General features: G+C 36.8%; 1 protein-coding gene across 2 annotated transcripts in view; it reads right to left on the reverse strand.

The window, feature by feature from the left end:
- The window catches only part of LOC139995433 (lachesin), a 258,770-nt gene that overhangs the window by 60,734 nt on the left and 173,395 nt on the right, over positions 1-24,641 (reverse strand). For both annotated transcript variants that reach the window (XM_072018895.1, XM_072018894.1), the window contains exon 2: positions 14,735-14,829. In XM_072018895.1, coding sequence (XP_071874996.1) covers positions 14,735-14,829 — 95 coding nt within the window. The remainder of the gene's footprint in view (positions 1-14,734; positions 14,830-24,641) is intronic.

Below are 24,641 nucleotides of genomic sequence, written 5' to 3' on the forward strand. Positions count from 1 at the left end.
GAAAATTTGGAGAGCGGTAAAAGGAAGAGTGGTGGCATTCCAAATGTTTGTCGTGCAATTAATCAGAATGGATAATACGCGAGATCCGCTGTAACTTGTCATAATGACGAGCGTATTAAGTTAATTATGGTCTTCAAAGTAATCTACGGCTGGCAGAGCATTAACCACGATCCCGGGGGAATCTCCCGAAACGTCAGTACGAAATGTCATACAAGTGTGGCGTTGGTAATCCTCGTCACCGCTTATCCTTTGCCTCTTCAACAAACCCCGAGTCAAAGGTTCCTTTACGTATTCCCGTTCCAGTTATGCACAAAACGATGAAAATCAAATAGAGACGATGTACCGATTCATGATCTGAACGTACGACATTTACGTTACACGAATCCATTTCGAAATTATAAGGTATTTAAAATATAACCTGATTAAACGTATATTATAAAATTGCGATCGCTAAGTAGGTCGTTGAATAAAAGCAGCGAAATTTAATGATATCGTTAGATCGATGAATTTATTAAAACGTGATTACAGAATTTATATCTTATTTTTATCTTTATATCGTAATTATCATAGTTATCGTAATTCTACTACCGTTAAATTCGTCTAGGTTCGATAATTATTCGGGAATTGAAAAAATTACCGATAAAATTTACAGCTTCGTTAGAATCTCCATTCTCCTGGTAGATTCGGCACCAAAGTTTCCTTCGCATTCTCTCCCTCCAATTGTGCACAAAGGAATAGAGATCGAACTTGGTCCGCTATATAAATACTAGCATACTGAAACGTAGAATTCTAGAGGACTACGTTTCAAACAAATTTATTATCAGCGGCTGAAGATCTCCGTACCAAATGATGAACGAACGTTTACTTTGAAATTCATTTCTCGGGACATGGTTCAAATCAAATATATTTTATGCGTGCAGCACGCTAGATATTTCAACGTACGTGGTACACAATGAATGAAGGTAATCCTTCTCCGAAAGCTAAATAAAAGAGGCAGAGAGGTAAAAATTTCTGCGCGAACCGTCGTCTCGAAGAAGATCAATTTTTAAGATTTATAGAAGACGCGGTATTCTATCTTTAACTTTGCAGATTGTCGTGCGCGTTTTTGCGTTCTAGCTAAAAATTACGAAATTATAACGCGAATATTTTTAAGCTAAGTGTACGATAGAATATCGAGTACGATACCAACGATATTGGTTTATAAACTCTTATCAATTTTAGCGTAAGACTTTTTCAATCTTTTCGAACTGTTTGGTAACATTAAAAAAAAAAAAAAAAAAAAAAAAAGAAAACTACAAAATTTACGTAGAAGCATATTTACCGTATAAAAATTTACCTTACGCTTAAAGAGACGTAGATATATTTCAAATATATTCAAAAAGAATGTATAAGCTCTTTTATTATTACCGTCTTACTATGCGTTATTATGCATAAAACAATGTATCTATATCGAGCAAAGTAATTTTTCTTCCCTCTAGCCATTCGCGCTTTACTTTAAAAAAATTTCCCGTTATTTTACTCTTTGTTCAGAAATCTGTTAAAATATATCTTTTACTACTGTTTCCGTATTTAATTTGATCCCTGGTTGCGAATATTTTACTTTTAACGCAAGATACATTTCCTGGTCTTTGCGATTGTCGGTAATCACATTTACGATCGATGATGAAACGTTCCCAGGAATGCACACTAAAAATCCAAGTAAGTAAGAAAGTGATTCAAGTGCATCGTACGAGCCAATATTCCGCCCAGTTTGTACCGTCTTATGCGCGGTAATGCGCACGTCTTGGATCTACGGCTTAACTGCTATACGTACAAGGAAAGTCGTAAAAAATGTTATCTCAATAAACGAGATAGTAAAGCACTACCGTCATGCATTTAATGTTTTTGTTACTTTACATCATCTTTACGTCCCTCTCCCCTTAACTTTACGTCTCCTAACTGCTTCGTTTCTTTGAATAGAAAGAATCAAGCCTGTTTGTTTTTCCAATCATCGTACGCCACTTTTGTACTTTAGAAGTCGACGAGCTATGACTTCTATTACGAAAGTATGCATTCCGAACGAGCAAGAAACACGACGTTGTCGCATCACGCGTGTACCCCGCTTTAGGACGCGGCCATAGATCACGGCTTGTTTGTTTGGTGTGGCGTCGATCGCTTTTGTCGCTGTACGACATGCAGCTAGGCCGTAGCTTGCACAACGAAGAACCAGTACAAAAGACAGGGTTAAATTGCAAAGATCAATAAAATTGCGAATATACTATTATTACTAGTATTAGATCGATGAGAGAGATATAGTTGAAGCGCGATCGTTTTGATTAAATTAGTAATCTTCTGTCGCGAATGCGCGTACAGGTATGCGTAGGCATTGGCACTTTCCACCGTATTCGTTAAGTGTTTGCAACGATATAATATTATTTTATCTCTTTATTTGGTATTAAACTGCATCCTTGTTCGGAAGAAAAATTTGCCCCATTCTAGAGAGTTTAATTAACTCGCTTTTATTTCATGTAATAAAATACGCAGACAAGTACATATACTTTTCTTGATGAGATTATCATATTAGAGTTATTTTTCAACCTCCTAGTGTAAAAATTTTATATCAGGTTGCTTATTTAGTTCGTATTTATTATGTACCGTTAAATATCTCTCCCAACGTAGAAATATTGTTTAAAGGTTCGTACCGTTTACAGTCGAATTTCCCAGTGCCCGGTAATTGCATCGTTCATTATTTATTATTATTTGTATGTAAACACGTGTATACATATATCAGTGTAACAATATTTATGTATTTTAATTTTTAATAAATTTTTCTAAATTCTATACTTTACGTAATTGCTTAGCTTTATATGCATTTTCATACGGTACTCCGTTCCAAGGAACAAAAACGCCAGGTTTTCCGTAGGTAGCTTTATAACGCTCGCGTTTGTAACACGCAAGAAGATGGTAGGTGGGAGTCGCGGGATTTTATCATTAAGGACGATTTTACTCATCGCCTGTAATAATGCCCTTTTTATTTTCTTTATTCACCGCATTCTCGATAAATTTATCGCGAACAAGTTACTCCGAGTTAACTCGGACGAGAACAAAGTACAGTATAATTGCCTAACACATCGCAAACGCGTTCAGTGGATAGAAACTTGTTACGTACACGAAACATTGCGAAATCTTATCGGTACCGTAACAAGACACGATCGTCTTGATTATATTGGCAAAGTTTGAAACGAATCTGAAAATATATATATACAAGTTATAAAATATTCATCGGAAGCATACACTTGGCAAGATCGTCAAATTATTTCAACGAACAATTATTTATTATTTATTATCACTGACTATCGATCGTTGGCAGACGCGTGTCACAGACAGGGCGCATTTGTCTTTCGTGGAAAATCTGTAGACAACGCAAGACAAAATCCCCGATTCCACACTCCGCGGATGAAAACCTAATCCTGCACTGACGGACAATTGTCCGTAGACGTATATCCGCGGTTAATGGAAAGACATCCAAGGATGGAAAATAAAAGACAACGTCTGGGGATATATGTTGGAAGAACGTGCGATCGGACAACACACGCAGTTCGATTTAATCTTTAATAGTTTTTACGCTGACAAGTTTGCTTTTTTCGGCAACGATCTGATAAAATTTCAAAATCACTTTTCACCATCCTTACAAAATTTCTAAATCCTCTTCCAGATTTATCTTAAGATTGTCTTCTAGATTTATTTCTCATAGCATCATGGCACACTTCCACGAGTACGTACTAGACTAAACGACATTGTTTTCAGATAACCTGCGTACGTTGTCCATAGACTGTCGGCGTACAACGCTATACGTAGACTGTCTACCGACAATGTCCGTCGGCGTAGACGAGACTCGAGGCTTTAGGTTGCGGTTATACTTTGATGCGTATTATCTTGGAAATTACAGCCGAACGATGGTAACGCGTATAGGTAAAAGTTGTTCAAAGTGTTAGTGACTATAATTATTGCTGAACAAATAATTATTGCCGACGAATAGCGTACTAAAATATAAGAATAACAAGTTCGTACAACCGATATCGTATATCATATCGTATTATATCATACCTTAGTACGCAGCCATAGAATAACTGTTAAGCATTTAATCTTGTTATGGGTTTCCGTTGCAAATAAATAAAGTAAAAATAACTTGTACGGTCTCGTACATTTTACGCGACGACGTGCGTACGCATCTTCGTCTTCTAGAAACTCAAGGTAAAAAGCAAAATAAGAAGGAAAGGACGAATTAAATGATCAAACGGAAAACGATAAATATTTCTCAGAACGTTGTTCTATTATTGCCATGCCGTTTTTGATACAAATATTATTATTAAACGCTACGAAACGAATGACATTGTCGTTAGCATAGCGGAAAGGAAGCGAAACTATTCGATCTTTTACCTACTTTATACGCTTCTTTCTTTATTCGCTTTCGATAAACTCATCTTCGATGAACATTCGCGTTATTTCGCTTATGCGCCATTCTAAGAAGGATAAGGATCAGCCGATTTCTCCGCTAATGTTCGATCTAAATGCATATTTGTCCCACGAGACTCGAAACAAAATTCCATTGTATTCGTAATTACCGCTACTACCGAATATATCCTTTTTTCTGTATTTCTACGATAACTACGGTTTGATTAAACATGCTGTACGACGACGAACGAACAAAACGAAACGATTTTCGTCGTTTAATTTGCATGTTTGCGAAAACGAAGAAAAAAGGAAGAAAGGGGGTAGAAATCGAACGATAGAAGGAAAACAAAGATTTAGCTAGTAGATTCGAAGTTTTGGAGATCTCTAACGAAACATTGTTTACGCGTAACGTCTATTATTGGAGAAAAAGTTAAACGTTTTAAATTTATACGCGGTATTTTTATTCGATCAACTACGTAAAACTGTTTGAGGATCATTTTCCCCGTCGCTTAAACGCTTTACATTTTTTTAATAATTATCTAAAAATCTTGTTGCTCTACAAGCAATTTTTATTGCGATATCGTACGAATCATACTTGCACAGCTGTACTTTTTATCGGGTAAAATTGCTCAGGACGTTCTTCTTTGTCTTTATAGCAGCTGCGCTCTAGAAAAGTTTGTCGCGCATTAACTCGGTGGTTTCCTCTTCCTTCTTCCTTCTTTCTTTCCTTCTTTCCTATCGTCGTTTAATCGAAAGAAAGATCATAAATAATTTCTATAGAAGTCATTTTTAACGCTAGATTTGTCCCAATCCAGTTAACTACCGTTACTTGAATATTTTCAAAAATTTCTATTCCTATGGGACACGATCGCTTCGCAAAAACGCAGAATGCGAGATTTCTCGAGTTTCCATTAATTATTACACGAGTTTTAATTACACTAAGTGAATCGTGACACTGAGGTTCCAAGTATCTTTCGCTCGATATTCGCCAGGACGACTTTTACAGCGACGGGTAAAGGCGATATTCTGCGAGTATTAGACGTTTCAAATATTTACTTTTCTGGCCGCCGGTGGAGCGTACCACGATTACGGTATTAATCTTCCGTTTATCGCGTGGCACGTCAAAGCGTTCAACGAATTCTCGGTAATTTTTTTGTTTCGCCTGGCTGCGCCTCAATCGCTTGGAAATTAGCGAGTTGAATTACGCGTTCACGAGGCGAACCTCTCGACGTTACGTAAAACTCGCGTTAGTCCGATGGAGCTTACTCGTCCCAAAGAAACTCGTTGCGGAAAACTTTCGAGTTCGTTAGCAACCGACTAGCCGGCATCCCGGTTACATTCTAGGAGTTTGCATAGTTTATGTCTTAACATCCCGTTAACGACCATAATATTGATACATTTTTTCTTATTTCTCGATGAAATAGTTTAAAACGCGAGAAACTTTCGACCTCACTGTTGATGCTCGTAGTTCTGAGAATCTATGTTTGACGTCGAAGTAAAAATTTGCACGATTCTACGCCGACTATAGATACTTCTTCAATTTTCTTAGAGAATCAACCTCGCGAACAAAGAGAGATACACGTACTACCAGTTGACAGTGTACGTGTTCTACTTGAAACATTCTACATCTATTTCCAAATGTTCTTCCTTTCATAAGAAATAACAAACTTGCTACTTGATCAAATAATATATTCAAAAGATAATAATTATTCAGTCTGCCCTCGTAGATTATATAGAAATAGTCGATCGATTCGAAATACGCGGTAGATTTGTGGAATCGTGATGTAGACTATCTAATAGATATAACTATAGCGAAGGATTCAATAATATTTAAATAGTAACTTAAAACAATAAGTAAATTGTACGACAAACACAAACCGAAGGAACATTTTTTCTTATATAATCGACGAGATCTTTATTACGATATTGAACGTATAAATTCTTTATATGTAGAGATCTAGTCTAATAAGGTCCCGAACAGAAAGATCAATAATTTCACTTTACTTCGCTTTTCTTCAAATATTTTATATTTGCGTACGAACGGAGATATAAATAGAAAGTGTTCTGGAGATCGGCGTCGCACTTGATCCGTTAATTATCTCTCGAACCGGATGAAAAATTTAAATTAATTTTCGGCTCGACGGAACCTTTCTGCCGTTTTTACCGCAACCGAATCGATTTTGCAAAACGTAAGTCGTTTCAAAGCGATCTTGAATCAACGAGCTGCGAGAGTCGAGACGCGTTGGATAACAAGCAGTGTTTTCTTCGATGTTTCGGGTACATGTATGTATTATGGCGGAGTAAGTACCGGTATTGCCAGACCAAGGAGACTTTGTTCCTACTGCAAGGTATAACGGGCAACCGGTTGGTCATAGGTTCTCCCAGGGTTTACGTTCCTGCCAGAGAGGTATCGTCGTGCTTTGAATTTTAATTGCCAAGCGTAGGGCTGCCTGTGGGCCCGGACGTTCAGCGAACAGAGACCGTTAACTACGATCTTGCTTAATTCAGGAACGTTCAGCGATTCTATTCCGTAGAAGTTGGTTCCTTGGTTGTCGTTTGCTTATCGTTTGCTAATCGTTCGCCGTTCCAAGTTGTTTCGTTTCGAGACTTTCCAATGGATTTCGTTCGTTCCAACGATGCTTTCTTCCGATCATGACTATCAAAAGTCGATAGAAGCAATTTTTGTTATTCTTTCTCTTCGGAACCCTTTCAAGTACTGGTTTTTCTAGTTCGTGTTTTTAATATTTATATATATTTATCTATATTTATTCGTAGGACATCCGTTATATATCCAGCATATTCATTGTCTTTTAGTTATGACACTTTTAAGTTATTTCAGTTGGTTTTGCGTGATTTTTGGCAGCGATCAATACGGAAGAAGATAAATAACCTCTGAACGAGTATTTGACGGTCGTTGTATTTATGGTAGTTATTTGTAACTTGTTTTAAAGTTTTATCCAATTTACATTTATTGTTACATGTGGCGTAAATGATGAAACTGAAATAATCTACACGAAACGCTTGACCGTTATCGCAATACATCGGAGGATTTAGAGATTAAACAAGAATTTAGTTGATTTACCGTTATTTATCGTTCTTATATCGTTTCAATTATTTTATTTCTCTAATAAAGTTCAAAGAGCGAGCGTTTTTTTATGTTTTTAATTGTTTCTCGTGTAACCTGCTTTAACCTGAATCAACCTTGAAGAAGTTTTACCATTAAAACGACATTTAAGCTGGTGGAAAATTTATAGTTGCGGTTAATGGAAATATATCGAGCGAAACGATTAAAAATCAGTCTAATGGGAGAATCGATGCAAGGAACGTACGTTAAAAAGCGATATTTATAACCGTAATCTAGAAAAAGTGATGTATCACTTTGTAAACGTCATAGTTGTTTTTCTCTAATATTTTGGTTACGAATCAAGCGGGAAGAAAATAAGTTAAAAAGCTTTCGTAAAATAATCGAAGCTATATTTAAAAGTTGTGCATACGTTTATGATTGAAAGGAATTTGATATTTAAGATACTTTGCTTGAAATTCAACTTGAAATTCGATAAATCCTTTTCCTTGGCAACGATTTCGCGCAAACGAACGCTTCGGTAGGGAATTTAAATAAATTTTCAATTAAAATTCCCAAATACGATTCATTTGTTTTTCTATTTTTATTCGGTCGAATCACTACCGTGTATATAATCGAATTGTCGCAAAGAATCACATTTCCTTTTACAATTGTGCGTAACGTTTGTGCACCGGTCGTAGTATGCGGTTTTTTCTTCAATGTTTGGTTAATTCCATTGTAATCGATTCAGAACTAGATTTGTACCGTAGATTCTATCGTCGGTTTACGACGCATCAGATTGCCCCAAATCAATCCCTATTTGCAAACATCGTCTTCGTTCTAGCTCACCCCGAAGGCCATTCGATTCATTGGTTTTCGGGCCACGGATTAATCATGGCTCTCTGTAAGCAGTGATGCATCTGTTAATCCGAGACCCTCTCACTCGATTCAATCATTTCTCTAGCTCGATCTATCGTGCCGTTATATAATGACACTCCTCCGCCTCTGCTGGATTAAACGCACAAACTGTTAAACCGGATAACCGTTTAAAATAGTTTCCGGTCAACTTGAACGCATATTTCCCGATTTCGATTATAGCATCCGTATTTGATGGAAATGGCGTACTAACGAAATAATCGACTTTCATTTTAATCGCGTTTTCAATTTTCATTTAACGATTGTTGTACTTCTGAGTTATTTTTACTCATTTTCTCTCATTTTCAAATGTTTGAAAATAACGGGTATATAGATAGGAGAATATCAGATTCAATCTCATTGAATTTTTAGTCATGTATCGGTCGAAATAAAAATTTGGAAGCCTGTAATCGTTAATAATCTATTTTCTAAGAGAAGCATAGCTACAGACTCTGTTGTCGAAAGACTGTACGAAGGCGAATTAGACGATAACGATAACAAACAAAGCAACTCTTAGCGTATAAGAGTATATGTCACACGATGTTCGATCGCGTACGATGAAGCAAACACGTTTGATACATTTTCTTTCCCCACGTGATAAACATTTTCGGCAGAAAATGGTATGGAAATGCTTTTTCGATTTGACAAAAAAGTAATCGAATTGTAGAGTTTTCATTGTCGACGGATGATATTTTCGCTGTCATTAAATAGTACAAAGAATTGGGAAAAATATGAATATTTTCGTTGATTTTCGACGTTGAGTTTTCTGTCACCTGTTGGCTGAAGCGAAGTGAATTTAATATGAAATAGTCGAAGAAGAAAATAAGCGACAGGTATAGACATAAATCTTTACTTAATATTAGTTTAGACTTGGATTTTATGTTGATTTGACGCAACTAACGTTGGTCTACGTATAATCGATGTTGTTGATCTATTTTTAGTGTTCAAAACACATATTTAATAGTAATGTCAAACGCAAAGACGGTTTCGGTATGCAACTGATCGACGACGTATGGAATTTTGAAATTGTTCTTCCGCGAAAAACGGGAAAGGAGACTTATCTTGCGTTTCTTACCTAGGTGGTCGTTAAATCTATAGGTATACGTACTAGGTTTCGATAAGGTATTTATTAATATAAATTTCTATAATTCAAAAGGAAAGCAAAAATAAATTGTTCGAAGAAACAGTTCGATAAATATATTTATACGCTATGCAAATGTTATTGGAGCGGAATCTCTGACGACATTTACCATGTTAAATGTTTCGAAATTGAAAATGTCGGATTACGATTGAATGTGTGCCGATATTTTCCAATTTTCACACGGACGTGACTTTAAACGGACATAGTTTTTAAATTTTAGATAAAAATGGAGAATGAAATCGTGCTTGCTTGCGAGCGTACACTTACACGGAAACAAGATATCCGCGGCACAGTATCGTTGCCTTAATTTATATTTCTGGCGCGTTAAAGTTTATTTGCACACACCAACTGTGCGATACTAAATATACCACTGTTGATTAATAATAATTGAGAGAGAAAGAAGAGCTCGACCGATAGTTGTCGTAATAGCAGCTTGCACATATACGTACGGTAATGTACAAAGTACATAAGAATGTTAAATTTTCTAAATAATATATGTAACATCGTCGTCTTCTTCTGTTTCTTGATTTACAGAATTGAAATTTATTTGAGACAATTATGACGTTTGAATTTTCTAAATCCGACGTAACTTATTCGAATCCGAATAACTTATTCGAACGCAGAAACGAATAATACCGATATCGATTTCCGAATCGTTCTTCGATATATTTCGAATAATTTGAAGACTATTTGGAGAAGGACGATTACACAGGCTGCTACGAGGTTACATCGTACACCGTGTTCCGTCGATAAATGACTGCTTATGAGCGAACCATTCGGGAACCTAGTGTTAGAGAAAAAGAGTAGTTTGGTCTGTATGCATCGAAGCTCTTTCGTTAGATGAAATAAAAATTTTTTCCATTTCAAAGGCATGAATTGCGCTCGAACCACTGTGTGAATGCATTTTCACGTGATTGGGGAGAAAAATGTAGGTAGAATCCAATCTGAAACGTATTCTGCTGCATCGAAGAGTGAAAAGTTAAAAAATCACGCAGCATTGACACCGAGAACATTTAAAAGCAATTATCTCTCGAATAGAAAAATTACGATAAAATAATTTGTAAAAAATGACACCTCGTTATACGAATATGTATATCGTCGTTCTCCAAATAGCGAGTCACCTAAGAGTTGAAATATTGTAATTTCAGTTGAAATATTTTCGATACCGTTAATCCTATCGGGAAATGTTCCAGTCGAATAAAAGTTGAATGGATCGAGGGCGGGAAGGAGAGGCTGCAGTCATATTTTCATGTTGTTAGTTTTTCTGTAAGCGAGCACGTAAAGATCGCTCTTTGTCTCTTTTTAATGGAATAATATATTTTTTAATACGTTGACCGATGCAACTCGAGATCCTCTACTATAAAACGAAGAAGAGAACGTTAAATCCGCGCTATTATTTGTTTCATTCCGAAGATGATGTACAGCGATTGTTTATGAAAATCGATAAATCTTAATATCATGGAAATGGGAATAGCGTGTAGGCGATTAACTTACGTCGAAAACTTTATGTTCAAGTTACGTACGATGCTCTAACGAATAGCTATCTCGAATGCGATGTAAACTAGTTAAAATGTTAACATTTCCAATACTTTAGTTTTTGATTTGCGATATCGATTAGAGACGATCGCTATCGATGTTTAACTGAAATTGCTAACATTTTCACCGCGTATTGCACCTATATATATATGGACGAAATGATACTAGAGAGGCGTTGTTATCTGTAGATCGTGATGCTGCCAGATTTCCGGCATAGTTGCAACCGTTATCCGTCATCTTAATGCATAACCGGAAGACCGAGGGACGCACCGGCGCGGCTTATAAACGGCGCGATTATTCCAACCTAGCTCCTCCTCCCCTTTACAATGTCTCATCCCTTAACCACGATAACCTATTTCTCTCGTCCAGAAGAATGTAACGCCGTTTGCAGATTAGACCGCCGACCTTTCTAAATACATCCATTTGAATTTCATGGAACGCGACTCGATCGGACGAATACCCTTCGATATCTTTCCCTCTTACTATAATCTAACAAATGAAATCGACGTGCAAATGTAAAATATGACGTACTCTTCTACCGTGAAAATAGAATTTACTTTGCTGCTAGTTATTAACTAGAAAAGGTAACGTAGATGAAACGAGTTTATTCGTGCGCTCGAATACTACGATAGAAGCTGAAGTCGCTATCTAGTTGCGATCTATACTGACAATTAAGCAAGTATCAACCACTGTGCAAACGTATCGAGACAGCGTCCTAAATATTCAGGATAACGCAAAGATCGTAGGCGATAAAATGCGATAGATAACGCGGAAGAGAAGGAAAATGTCGCAGCTGTAGCGAAAACTTGTTGGTCGCATTCTGTGTCAGATTTTCGCTTTCTTTCGATTACCGAGAGACGCTATTTACACGGAACGCCCGAAAACGTCTAAACTATTTCGAAACTGTACGGAATGCGATAAAATTGCTTTGCCGTTTTTAATAATATATCGAAAAATTTATTCGAAGAGACGTGCAACGACTTCTATATAGATCGCAAACTATAGTACTTTACGAAGGAAGATACTATATCGTTTGAAAGAATAGAAGCTGTTTTCAAAAAGCGAATTTGTGCAAGACTCGTTTCGTACCATGAATTTAACGTGTCCGCTTTAAACGTGGAAACGCGATGATGGAGCTTTCGTACAATATGTGAAACTAGTTGAAACAGCTGGAGATCGTATTAGTCGGCTTTATAGCATCTGGTGTAAAAGGCAAGTTAGTTACAGCGAATGTCCGATTGTACAAAAGAGACTCGCGTGAATATTTTAGGTAATTTTCGTTTTACAGTGGAATTTTATAATAACTTTGTTATATCTGTATTAAATGGAATATGAAATTGTTTGAAATCACTGAGAACCGTGTGCCAGATCAAAAACATTTGAGAGAAAATCGGACGATAATAGCGTTTAAGAGAAATATACAGCTCTGGGCAACGGTGTCGCAGCGTTTCAAATTTCAAACATACGTATATAAAAAAAAAAAAAAAAAAACACCGGATTTTCCATGTGCAAATTTAAATCGTGGTTGGGCTCTTACTTTGCGCGACCAAGCAAAGAAAAACGTAATAAAAAAAGAGGTATTCAACGGGTCAAACATTTCTTGGAACGGAGTTTTCCTTAAATTAACTGAACCTCTTTTACAGCATGCCCGGCGTGTCTGACGCTTTATAGCGTTACCAAAGGAAGCCAAGCATTCGTAATTTTCCATCTGGACTCTCCTTTTGCCGAACGAGATTCATCGCGAGGAAACTTTTTCTTGTCCCCCCTTTAAAATAAAGCCAATTAACGTTTTACACTGAAAGTCGATGTCATTTTTAAAAAGAAATGTTCCGACTCTTTATGAAACGTAATTGTTTCTGGAAGTAACTCGACGGGTGTCCACCGGAGAAAGGAATCGGCCAAGAGCCAAGACAAGAAATCGAGAAGACTTCGCGGTAACGGGGATCTTCGCCATTTCCTTGATATTTCATCTCGCTTGAATCGAAGTCCGTTACTTAAAACCGGCTACTGATATTTTCAAACGTAGTCGGGACTCGTCTGGCCAGCGGATGGTCGAGATAGGTATTACTAAAAGTACTCGGAAGCAAAAAGCAATCTAGAGCATAGACATCCAGAAAGGTTGTTTAACCCGTTGACCTCGTTAAACGGCCACGAAAAAGTTAAGTGAATTTCTCTCTGTTTCTTCGTCGCTTTTTCCACCTTCCCCCCTCCCTTCTTTCCATTTCTTTCTCCTCTCTTGTCCTTCTATCTCCGACTATCTTTCAAGCTTCAAGGGTCTGCCTCTTGCTCGCCAAAGCGAAGCAGTTAGTTAATTAATTAACAAAATTACGTGGACGGATAAAAACGAATACTCGTCGTTGTCGTCGTCGCCGTCGGTTGGAAAGTTGCAAGTAGACAGGCAGACGTCGATCTCGCTCGGTCTATATCGTATGGAATTTCGAGGGCCGATCGAATCGATTCGAGTGGCTCGAACGAAAATGTTCGTCGGCAGTAACGGCTGCTAATTGTAAGATGGGATACGAAAGGGCAAGAATACCGTCTCGATGGAATCCGATAAGATTCGAGTGTTTGCCGTTTCGGGAACACAACTAGTCGATCTTAGTTAACCCGAGCCTGGCTGAGACTGCCAATCCGGATTAACGGCCATCTATAAATTACGGATCTTCGAATATCTTTGGCAATGATAGGTTGGCGCCGCCATTAACGCGAACGGGCCGACGGTTCAACTCGACGGAGTTGCGGTTCCCGCTTGATTTCCATGGCCGCTTGAAACTTGGATTGCTCTTTGCTAGATTACGGAAGTTTAGCTGCATTGTTGCACCGTTCCTTCTTATTTTAGCTCGCGCTACAAATTTTCCCTCCAACAATACGGTATGTATAAGTTAGACACTGGCAGAAATTTAATTTTCCTAAGTAGTCGATCGAAATTCATCGAACGGCTAAAGTTTCTTTTATTATCTAAAAGAACCATGGGTCGATGACCATTACCAAAATGAAGAAAGAAATGTAAAAAAAATTAGACTTTTTTTTATCGTTAAATTAATGGTTATCAAGCTAGTTAGGTACGTTTTGACCAAGAACGTAGTGACAGTTTTTAGCCTCGTTGACAATTTTTCAAGCGGCATTTGGTTGATAAAAGACATTATCAGCGCCGAAACTATGCTGCCATTTAAGGTAACTTAAAGCAATGTAGATATCCGTTATCTCGAAGGACATACGCGGAGACAAAACGGCCAGCTAGAAATTTCACGGTAATTTTTTCCATACTTATTCGTGAGTCGTTCGCCCAAGCTTGCCGTAAGATGCGCGTGCATGCAACGAGAAACAAAGCAGCATTATGAACAAATTCTAGTAAATTTTAGTATCGATTTGCTATCAAATTCAAAAGATGGAAAAGTTGTAACGTTACGTTATAGAAAATTAAGTAAATTTCCCTTCTGTTGATAATCGACATTGTTCTGAATGTGCTAGCTTAAAAAAAACAAATTTCATCATCGACGACACTTTAATAATTAACATTACGATACGTTAGAGAGTAAGTTTGATAAATTTCTTAAAACAATCTTCAAAACGATTGTCTTGTTTAGTACAAATTCGTTATAAAGTAATATGAGAATACGTAGAATCAATTGTATTTAGAGACTCACTTTGTATTCTGCTAAATCTTGAACCACGCAAGATAAAATTGCTTCCCTTCCAACCGGTGCAGTTACATTGGTAATTGGTTCCTTGAAATTCGGATCTAAAAAATAAGAAAAGTCGAAGGATTAACGTTTCGCTAAAGCAACGATTAGAATAAAATATAGATCAAACATAGATAAAAATTATTGATATATCGATACTTGTCATTAGCCACCCAACATTCTCATTCCGGTAAGCTACGTGTTTGTCGCACTAATTATATTTTCCACTAAAAACTAAATAGGTATTTAGCTGGAAAATTTTTATACAAATCGGGTTATTTAACAATTAACCTGCTACCACAATCGTCCGGAGAATAAGGCCCTAACATCTTTTATCCAAGGAAATGTAGTATGAAAACAACTGCAAAATCTTACTTACGTGTACCTGAATTTTAAGAACAAAGCCGCTCGTCTTATGAAATATTTTAGTGTTTGCTTAATTTGCATATTAGTCGAATATATCGTCGAATATGGTCTCTTGCAATCGTTACTCGATATTTAAGGGGTTTCGTGTAAATTCATGTTATACTTTTAATCTAAAATATTTATCGAGTAAATATAAGATCATCCTACGTACAGAATTTCTTCCATAAAGAAAATAAACACGACGAAGATAAAATTGGATCGCGAGGCTTCCAGTTTTGGTGCAGAAATTCTGTTCGATTTACGCAGAATCTTCATCCGGTTATGACTGGTTACTTGACACCCACAAGGTTTTCTTTAGCAAAATAAGAAAACGAATCTTTCCACTCAACGTCTTAATTCGTTCGACACGATATAGCTGTAATATTCGATGTACTACAAAATAATTTCTTCGTGGCCATTCGAATCGCCTCGAATCGTGTGAAAAGAGAAATCAAAATTACGATCTGCTATTCTCATTTATGTGAAGTGAAATTACTGAAAAAAATAGAATTATATACGCGATCCGATAAAGGTACGTCATGGATGTAATGGAGAAAATATATGGATCAGAAATAACCCGGTCATCGCTGCTCGGTTAGTTTGCCATTCGATACCTACCTAAACATGCGAAGCTTTTCAGTTAAGTACTGCTTGAAAATCGATCGTTGTCGTCGATCTATATGAGCATGCAACAGACGTGAAATATAATGGAAAAAATCAGTGAGCAACCTTCGGTCAAAATAGAATGGTCAAAGATGCAATAAGCTTTCATAAAGGTAATGCGACTACCCGTTCTAAACTTACTGCTGGATTGTTTCCAGAGAATATGAAATAGGACAGTCTGTCATGTTCTTCCGTCAATTAATCTTAAAGCCTTCATTAGAATTTCATGGAAACACAAATATCAGGCCGTGCGTCTACAACCTAGTTGTACAATTTGCAAATTACGTTCCACGGTATGATATTAACGATTTTTGTGGCATCAATCATATTACGGTTAGATTTAGTTTAAACCTAAGACTATATATGTTTTAATTATAAACTCGTCAATAATACATTTCGCTACATCGCGTTCCAGCTTGAGTATATCCAGCTTAAATATCGTTTAAATTTTTTTTTTTTATTCGATATTCTAACTTTAGTTACGAGGAACATTCGGGTCAATTAATTAAATACAACTACCATAAAATTGACGTATTGACCTACCTAGATCAAAATCGACCGATATTCCTGATTACGTCCGATCGAGGATCTAACTAAACCAACCACGCGTTTATCGATAAATATCGCATTGACGGTACATATTTTAGTTGAGAAATTGATCAAGCTTGAAATTTCAACGGTAGGTATATTGTAGCGACGATCTTAGGACGCCCTTAGATATCATAATATTTCTACTTGGAAATCCCTTGTTCTTTTACGCGTTTTCTTCTTTTTGCTAAGGATACAGTATCACATTGACACAAATCGACATCAATTTCTTTTTCTCAACTCTTTTTCGTTAGTTCAATGATCGTGAAAATTTTTAGTTGACACACAGTAACGACTAATGGCGTTGAAATTTTTCTTTAAATCGAATTTTCTCTAAATCAATTGAAACGCCTGTACGAAACGAACACTATGAAGTTAATACAAAGTTAATAAGGATTCGGAACAATGCTAACAAAATGGGCTGTAAACCCGAGCACGCCGTACGCGATTCATTCGTATCGTGCATTAGGAGGAAATATCGTCGATCAAAGGTCATTCGCTCCCTAGGCGGATACACGGCCAGTTACACGGAGATTATTTGCGAAGGGCATAAAACAGCGAAGGGCGTCGTTAAGAGCATCGAAAGGAGAGCAACCACAACCATAGAACGCATAACGTAGATGGCATAGTAATGGGAACATAGGGGAACCATAATTCCATTGTACGTGCCTATCCATCCACGATGCTTGCGGGGGGTAACTCTCGCGGGAAATTCGAGCGTATTAAAAGTCTCGATCTAGGCCGGTTTGATAGATCGGCTGTCTCGAAATGGTTACCGATGCCAGCGTCGTTTTAGATCGCATCCCCTAAAGAATACGTTCATGTAGTTGGAAATCCGCTCTTTTTCTTGCTTTTCACTTATTTTTATCAATCAGGTTATTTCCTTTATAGAGACTACTTGGAATTCTGCTTTTTCCACTAGATAGAGCATGGAACACGAGTAAACATCGAGTAATCACGTAGAATAAAGTAGACTTTATAAGTTTGCCGGTGATTCAGAAAAGTATTTGTCAAGAACGATGTCTCGAGTAATTTCGTACGTTTTCGTCCACGAGTCGATCGATACAACGAAACATACGTTCGATAAAATAGGACGGTAATAAAATATTGCAAACGTAAGACGATTTTTCCCTATTTTCCTTACAATACGGACAATTGATAAGTATCAATATCATTTCGTACGTAAAATACACGTAAATAAAATATGTGTATCCTAGGTGCGCTAAGAAGAAGCCTCCAATGACGTATGGACAGTAATGTAAAAAATATTAGTGATATTACGCTATTTACGATTTAACGCTATACAGATACTTTCTCGTAACGTGGCAAAGTCATACTCTTAAAACGATGAGAAATACAGGAAAATTCTATTTAATAAAATTCGATGGCTTTGAGTGACGCATCGTGTGGTATGAAAGTAGGGGGAGCGTTATAAACATTTCGCTTGTATCATTTTACGTTCCAAACGTTCTTTTTCATCTGTGTAAAAAGGTACTTAGGATCGTTAGTTAATATTTAACACGCACGTATTTAACAAAAAAATGTCAATGTCGATTAAATTTTGTTTCGTAAAAAATTTCTTATTCGGAAAATCGAATATTATTGTATCGATAAATTCAACAAAGAGATCTCGGTGGTTTTCTATAAAATAGCGAATATGGCCACATCGATTCGAATGAACTACCGCTACGTGTCACGTGTGTCAAGTAATTTAACATATTTTCGGTGCCAGTGATGTACAGACTTTGTTAACTGACAAGTGAATAAGTGTTCTCGTTAAAGTGCAGAAAATGTAATAAACTAGCTTCGTATATCTCACGGGAGAAACGTTTTTGCCTATATCAGAGCGAAACAATGAAAGCTTTTAACGTGTCAAAATATGCAAAATTATTGTTAAAGATACGATATCTCATTCAAAACACACGATATTTTGTACAATAAATTTCAATTTTACACGTCACTTTATTTAAAACCAAAGAATTTCCAAAAATTAATTTTCGATTATGTTTGGCTATGCAATTTGCGATATGAAAGATATAAAGCAAAAATATCTAACATAAATGACTTTTACTAAATATTTTAACAAATTTTATTTTGAAAATTACAAGGTTCGTTCGTTCGTTTCTGGAACAAGAATATTTGATTTAATATCGCGCAATGAAGTTTACATTCTCGATATCAATATAAATCGTTGTCATAAAACTTGTGATATATATTTAATTGTAATTTAATAAAACATATATATCGAATATGTTTATAATAATAGTAGCGCTTCAAGTCAATTTTCTAAATCAAAACGATGCAAAATCCAGTTGTCATTTTTTATAGAATTTTCATTCTCACTGAACGAAATATTAATGAAACGCTTGTACGTTTATTGGGCGTGGGAAAAAGTAGCGGAACACGGCAACGATAGTAACTGATAATAAAAGTGCTATTTAAATCGCCGTCAATGCTATGAATCGTTTACGTTACTTTCGAACCGTGCATTTCGTTTTCTAATTTGTATTACATTTAAAGCGTTAATCGAATAAAAGTGGTGCAGCGTGTTCGTTGCAAATGACGTTTCTTCCCCTTCGTCGTTCTCTTCTGCAAAGTCATCAACGGTTGCTTGTTCGTACGAAAAGATTTACGTAATTTGCACACACGTTGATGTTCCCTTTGCAATTACGGAAGATGTCGTTTTCCATCCGTGTTTACGTCCCTATACATATTTCTATACGTACACGTATACAAAGGAGTCGATGAATTTTTAAAAATCTAAGATTCACGGTACGTACACGGCAATCACATCTTAACATACACAAGCTGAAATAGAAAGCATCAGATTTCACGGAAACAAGGTGTTATTAACCCCTTCAGACTCTTTCGGAACTTTCCGCAAACAGTTCACGTAACGTTAATTGCGTAAGAAACATTTCCATTGCCGGTTGTGTTTAGTCAATGGCTTTTCGCTTAATTGGAAAACGTACTTCCGAGTGAAGCAATTAATGCCCGTAAATGGGAAAAGTAATCGACCGAGCGAAGGTCGACGTTAAATATTCGTCACTTATTCAATCCCATTGGCTTTCGCATTCTTGCTCGTTCTTTCTCGTTCTTGCCCGTTTTTTGCCCGTTCTTGCCCGTTCTTCCCCTTCTTTCCCTTCTTTCCCTTCTTTCCCTTTTTTCCCTTCTTTTCCTTCGGTGCAATGAACTTTGCCATGTAAATTGAGAGAAACAGATATGAAATAGAAATAAACTTCCCCTTTTGCCAAAAGTATATGTAAAGATTTATGGTTCGAAGGTGATTTATCTCGAAATGTACTCTAGGTCCATGGATTAATTTTTGGTAAATTATTTTTAAGTGGTCCAATCGGAGGTCGTACCGATCGATTCCATGAATTGAAAGGCAGAGAAAAAAGCGGCGATGAATGTTTCATTTAATACCTAGCGCGAAAAAGAACGTGTGGTGAATTATTAATAAAACTAATCGTATAAATTACTTCGCATCTAAAAATAAAAATCGAACGTTAACGGACTGATAATTTGATAAAACGTTTTCTATTCGATTTTTCACGATTAACAGTACAAATAACAGAAGCTAACGGAGTAAAGTTAACGGAAAGAATTTCAGTTTTTTCTTAGTTAAATTAATTTATACGAAATTAACTTATATTCGTATTATCGATAATTATTTCATAATCGCTCGATAAAATATCTAAATATTGCTACAACGATATTTAATTAATTTCTTGGTAAAATAAAATCTATATTTGATTTGAAATTTGATAAATTTTGTTGATAGGAATTATACGTTAGAAAACTAATTACAATTGTTCTAATAAGGTTAAAAAATAACGTGAAACTAAACGACAGGCTAAATTCTTGCGAAACGTTTAATAGACGTTCGTATGAATCGGTAAATATGTTGGATCTCGCGTTAACGAGCGAAATAAACCAAGAGAAGATAAGGAGAAAGCTCGGAAATTTTAGGGAAGGGAATGCAAGAAAATCAGATTTGCGTGCTTCCGCGAGATTATTTTCGTGGGAATGGGTAGAAATCAGCGGAGTGCCGACGTCGACGTCGACGTCGCGCTTCCTTCCCCTTTATAATGCCGCAAAATAATAAGAATTTCGTCTGCTTAGTCCCGTGGGTGCTTACATTCCTATTTATGACGACAGTATCTCGGCCTCTTTATGCCAGCTGCTAGCAAATATGCACGGCTCGATCCCCGAGTTGCCGAGTATTTTCTTCTTCGGACTTCCTCGCCCAGCCCTGCGGCAGAGCAACGATAATGGAGACAAAGTTACGCATTCTCCGGTCGACTCGCCCATTCTCATCTTTTTCATTTTCCGCTTAGCAATGATAGAGGCGCAAACTGCGTAATCACTCGGGCCGATTTCCTCGGCAAATCACCCTAAAATACCGAGTCTTTTAAACTTTCAATGGTCTTTAAGATATTTCGAAAGGTATCTATATACTTTTTGCACGCGTTCGTACACACACAGCTACGATATATAGCGCGCTCGCTTCGCAAATAATATTTCTTTCAAAAAGGAAAAGAGTCGTCGAGCTTTCGTTCTTCCATTCTGAATTTATTTGCGACATTATCGCGTATTCGATAGATATATAAATGTCATTAGTAGTAGGAGTATACTTTTAATAGATCGTAAATCGATATAATGTCGTTTCACGCATACTCTAATTTCCATCGCGTATATAAATTTCGTTCGAGACTCGTAAGGTTGAATAACGTATACGTATAGTTGAAGAACTGAAATATTGCGGTAAATATTGGATATTCCAAAGGCGAAGAAGCTTTACATCAGAGATAAAAAAAAAAAAACTACATTTGCGTTAATATCAACACTTTGGTCATTTATCATTTTTAATATTATGTTTTTTCAATCACAATCGTGTTTTGTTCGCACGGTACTTATACAGTTAACCATTTCAAGTCGTTCGATTTTATTCAATCTGTACTTCGATAAATTCTCTGTTACGTCTCGTTGTCACGTGGCTTGAACAGCGTTTAAAGCTTCGTTTGGTTGGCCGTATCGCAACAACAGCGTCCCTTTCATCCTCGCATTTATCTTCCATGCTCGTAAGTTCGCCGGGGAGCTGCGCGCCGCGCCGCGCCGCGCCGCGTCGTCTCTCTTCACATTTCCATTACGACAAGGACCTTAGTAGCTGCGAGGACATGGCATATAGCATAATAACGAGCCATGAACAGCACAACACGCGGCCGCTTTATTTCACCGTTCCTGCAGCCTGAAATATCTCGACCCTCTGAAATCACTTCACGCTCGCTTCCAGTAACTCGCGTCCCTCCGGCTTCTCTCTTCACCGGCGGTTCTCCAGCCGCCTCTTTCCTATTCGTAGTGGGCTTAATGCGCGTAACGGTAACTCATTCGAAACTCGTTCCGTCCGGAGAATGGCTTGCCGGATCGTACAGCCAAACATGAAAATAGAATCTCTGCTCGATTTGTTGTCAACGAGATAGCCAGGACACGTGCGTGTTACCGTAAGGTAACGATCGGCGTGAGTTACGCGGCTAGCAACGGATGAGCGTGGTAGGCTTGTGAAATTTTTACAATCACCATGTTTCAGATCCAAACTTTTACTTACCAGCTTAACAACGATAATCGTTCGCACGCTGAAATATCGGCTTCAAATGTTATAAATATACGTTATATCTCGATTAATATAGAACGCTGGATACCTTAGTCGTACGGTAAACATGAAAGCGTAAGATCGGCTTGGGACCAACGTTTTCTTTCTCTTTTCGTTCGCTCTTTCGTGTCTTTTTATGTCTCTATGTTTACAAACGATCCACGTAACTTTTAATCGATGTAACAGCGTGCAGCAAATACAAAGTGCAACTTCTGTTTAACGATAGTAGCGGAAACGACGCGTTCACAATCTGAACGAATTCACCGAAGAAAGTAAAATACACGATTGACAAAGTAATACAACGCTCTTAATAATCGAGCAGTTGACACGGCGTTAACTTTCATTTTAAATATAATACGAATCTTCGATTAGATCGAAGTAATTATAACTTGTAAATAGTTCAAGCTTAGATTCTTTATGAAAGTATTTGAAAATCTCGGCATAGATTCCATTAATGTATTTCCATTCCAGTTTAATAGTTAAATCGAAGGTAAACGGGTGCTCCTCGACCCAATTGTGCTCTTTCGAGGGGAAAAGAACTAATATCGAGAAAAATAACGTGGAAGGAGATAACGCGTGGAATTAAAAATTTCTTTCTGTTGTTTCAAAAATTGGGAAATCTTCTAAAGAAACGCTGTGTCGGAAGGGACTCAAAGGTGGTAACTAGGTTAAGTGAAACACTTTGAGGCAAACCGTTTACCGTAGACTAGACCTGGCCAAACTGTGGTCTCCAAAACGATTTTTAGAAACTGGTATGCGAGCAAAATACGAATTTACAAAAATTCAACGATAATACCAAAAATAAACACCTTAAGTTAAAGTAAATTAAGCGACTATTATGGTTATATTTTAAATATCGTTTTATTTAAAGCGAGACTATTGAAAAATCAGAAATTTTCTTCGATGATCCTCGTATTAAGTATAAATAGTAGGTGAAAGCAAACTCACGTATCGAAATTTCATCTACTATTTGACGCGTTTTAGGTATAATTACGTTAAATATTAATTTTTGAACAGAGAAGAAACATCCCGTTGTTACCAAATATTTCGCGTCCTTTTTATTTTCAAGCTACGTAAATTGTAATTACGTGTTATTTCGCTTTTCGCGTTAAAAACAAAAATTAAAAATAGAAGAGACAGGATAGGTATGTTAGGTAGGATAAAAAATTACTTAAACCATAAGCAACGAGAGAATTTCGTTTTATTTTAAGGAACGTTATACGTACTGTTACAGGCCAGATATATATTAGTTCAAATACGACTTGTACAATTACTAGCAGGTTGAATACACTAGATAAGTAAAAAGAACGATAAGTAAAGAGAACGATAAGGACAAATACATCGGGCTAATAGGTGAATTACAGAAATGCGTTCCATATTCTAGAGTAGAGAAAGAGAAACTTTGTCGACGATAAGTAAAAAACTAATTGCACGAGTTTCGTGTGTGCGATTGTGACTCGTTGAAAACTCGTTGTACCTGGAAAAGAGAAACGGGAAAACAAAGAGCTTTGTTTGTCTCTCTGAAACATGTGTGCGACACAATTATTCCCTAACACTGCTAACGCCGCTACCAAATATGTGCTTTGTAATTTTCTAAATCGACGATATTTCAAATCTTTGATCGATCGGTCATTGCGCTATAGTTGTAGAAGCTTAACAAAATTTTAAAACCTAATATTAATTTATCGAGCATCGCTGAAAACAAAAAACGATAGAAAATGCTTGTTCCTTAAAAAATTTTAGCTTTTCGTGTTGTATAATATTCTACGATTTGGTAAAACGTTTAACCGATTCGCCATTCCGCTCCAGGGGCGAAATTTAACGGATCCTCAAATAGATGAACGTAATTCGAACTTTTATACTAATAAATTTCAATTGTTAAAAACAGCAAACGACTGCTAATGTTTTAGGATTCGATCGGAACGAGGAAAGACGAGTTTCCGCATCGTCGAAAATTCAGCGAACAAAAGATGCTTTAGAATACCGATATCCAAAATGAAATTTTTCAAATAGAAAGAATTCTACACACATAGTTTTATCGGCAACTTTTTATTCCGCGATATAACATTTAGCAATTCGCATGTAAAAAATAAAATCGCAATTCAAATTTTTCTATTTGTCAAGTTTCAAAACAATCGGTTATCTACTTTGCGATGGTTCTATTGATATTCTATCCAAACGCAGTGTACGCGAACAAAGCTAAAAAAAATCTAACGGACGTTGGGAAAAAATATAAAGCTCTCTATTTCCATGGGAAAACAGAGACGCAAAATCCGTAAGCAAAATACAATCGTAACGTGCGCGCGGGTCGAGATTTGCTAATTCTGAACGGGGAATGCGAAGAATCCGAGAAAACTAGCGTAACGTCGAATAAAATAATAGGACGAAACCCAGAGTCGATCGATTATCTGTGATATCGCGTCTAATGTAGAAGAACACGCGTATAAACGATATTCACTTGTCACCGCGTTTCTCGTTTATTGCTGGCAGGATGTGTTGGCAAAGAAACAGCATGTGATACTTGTAACAGATTGCATTTCGTGCCGAGACACACTTTGTTAC

The sequence above is a fragment of the Bombus fervidus genome, chromosome 16 (assembly GCF_041682495.2).
Source record: "Bombus fervidus isolate BK054 chromosome 16, iyBomFerv1, whole genome shotgun sequence".
Lineage (NCBI taxonomy): Eukaryota > Metazoa > Arthropoda > Insecta > Hymenoptera > Apidae > Bombus > Bombus fervidus.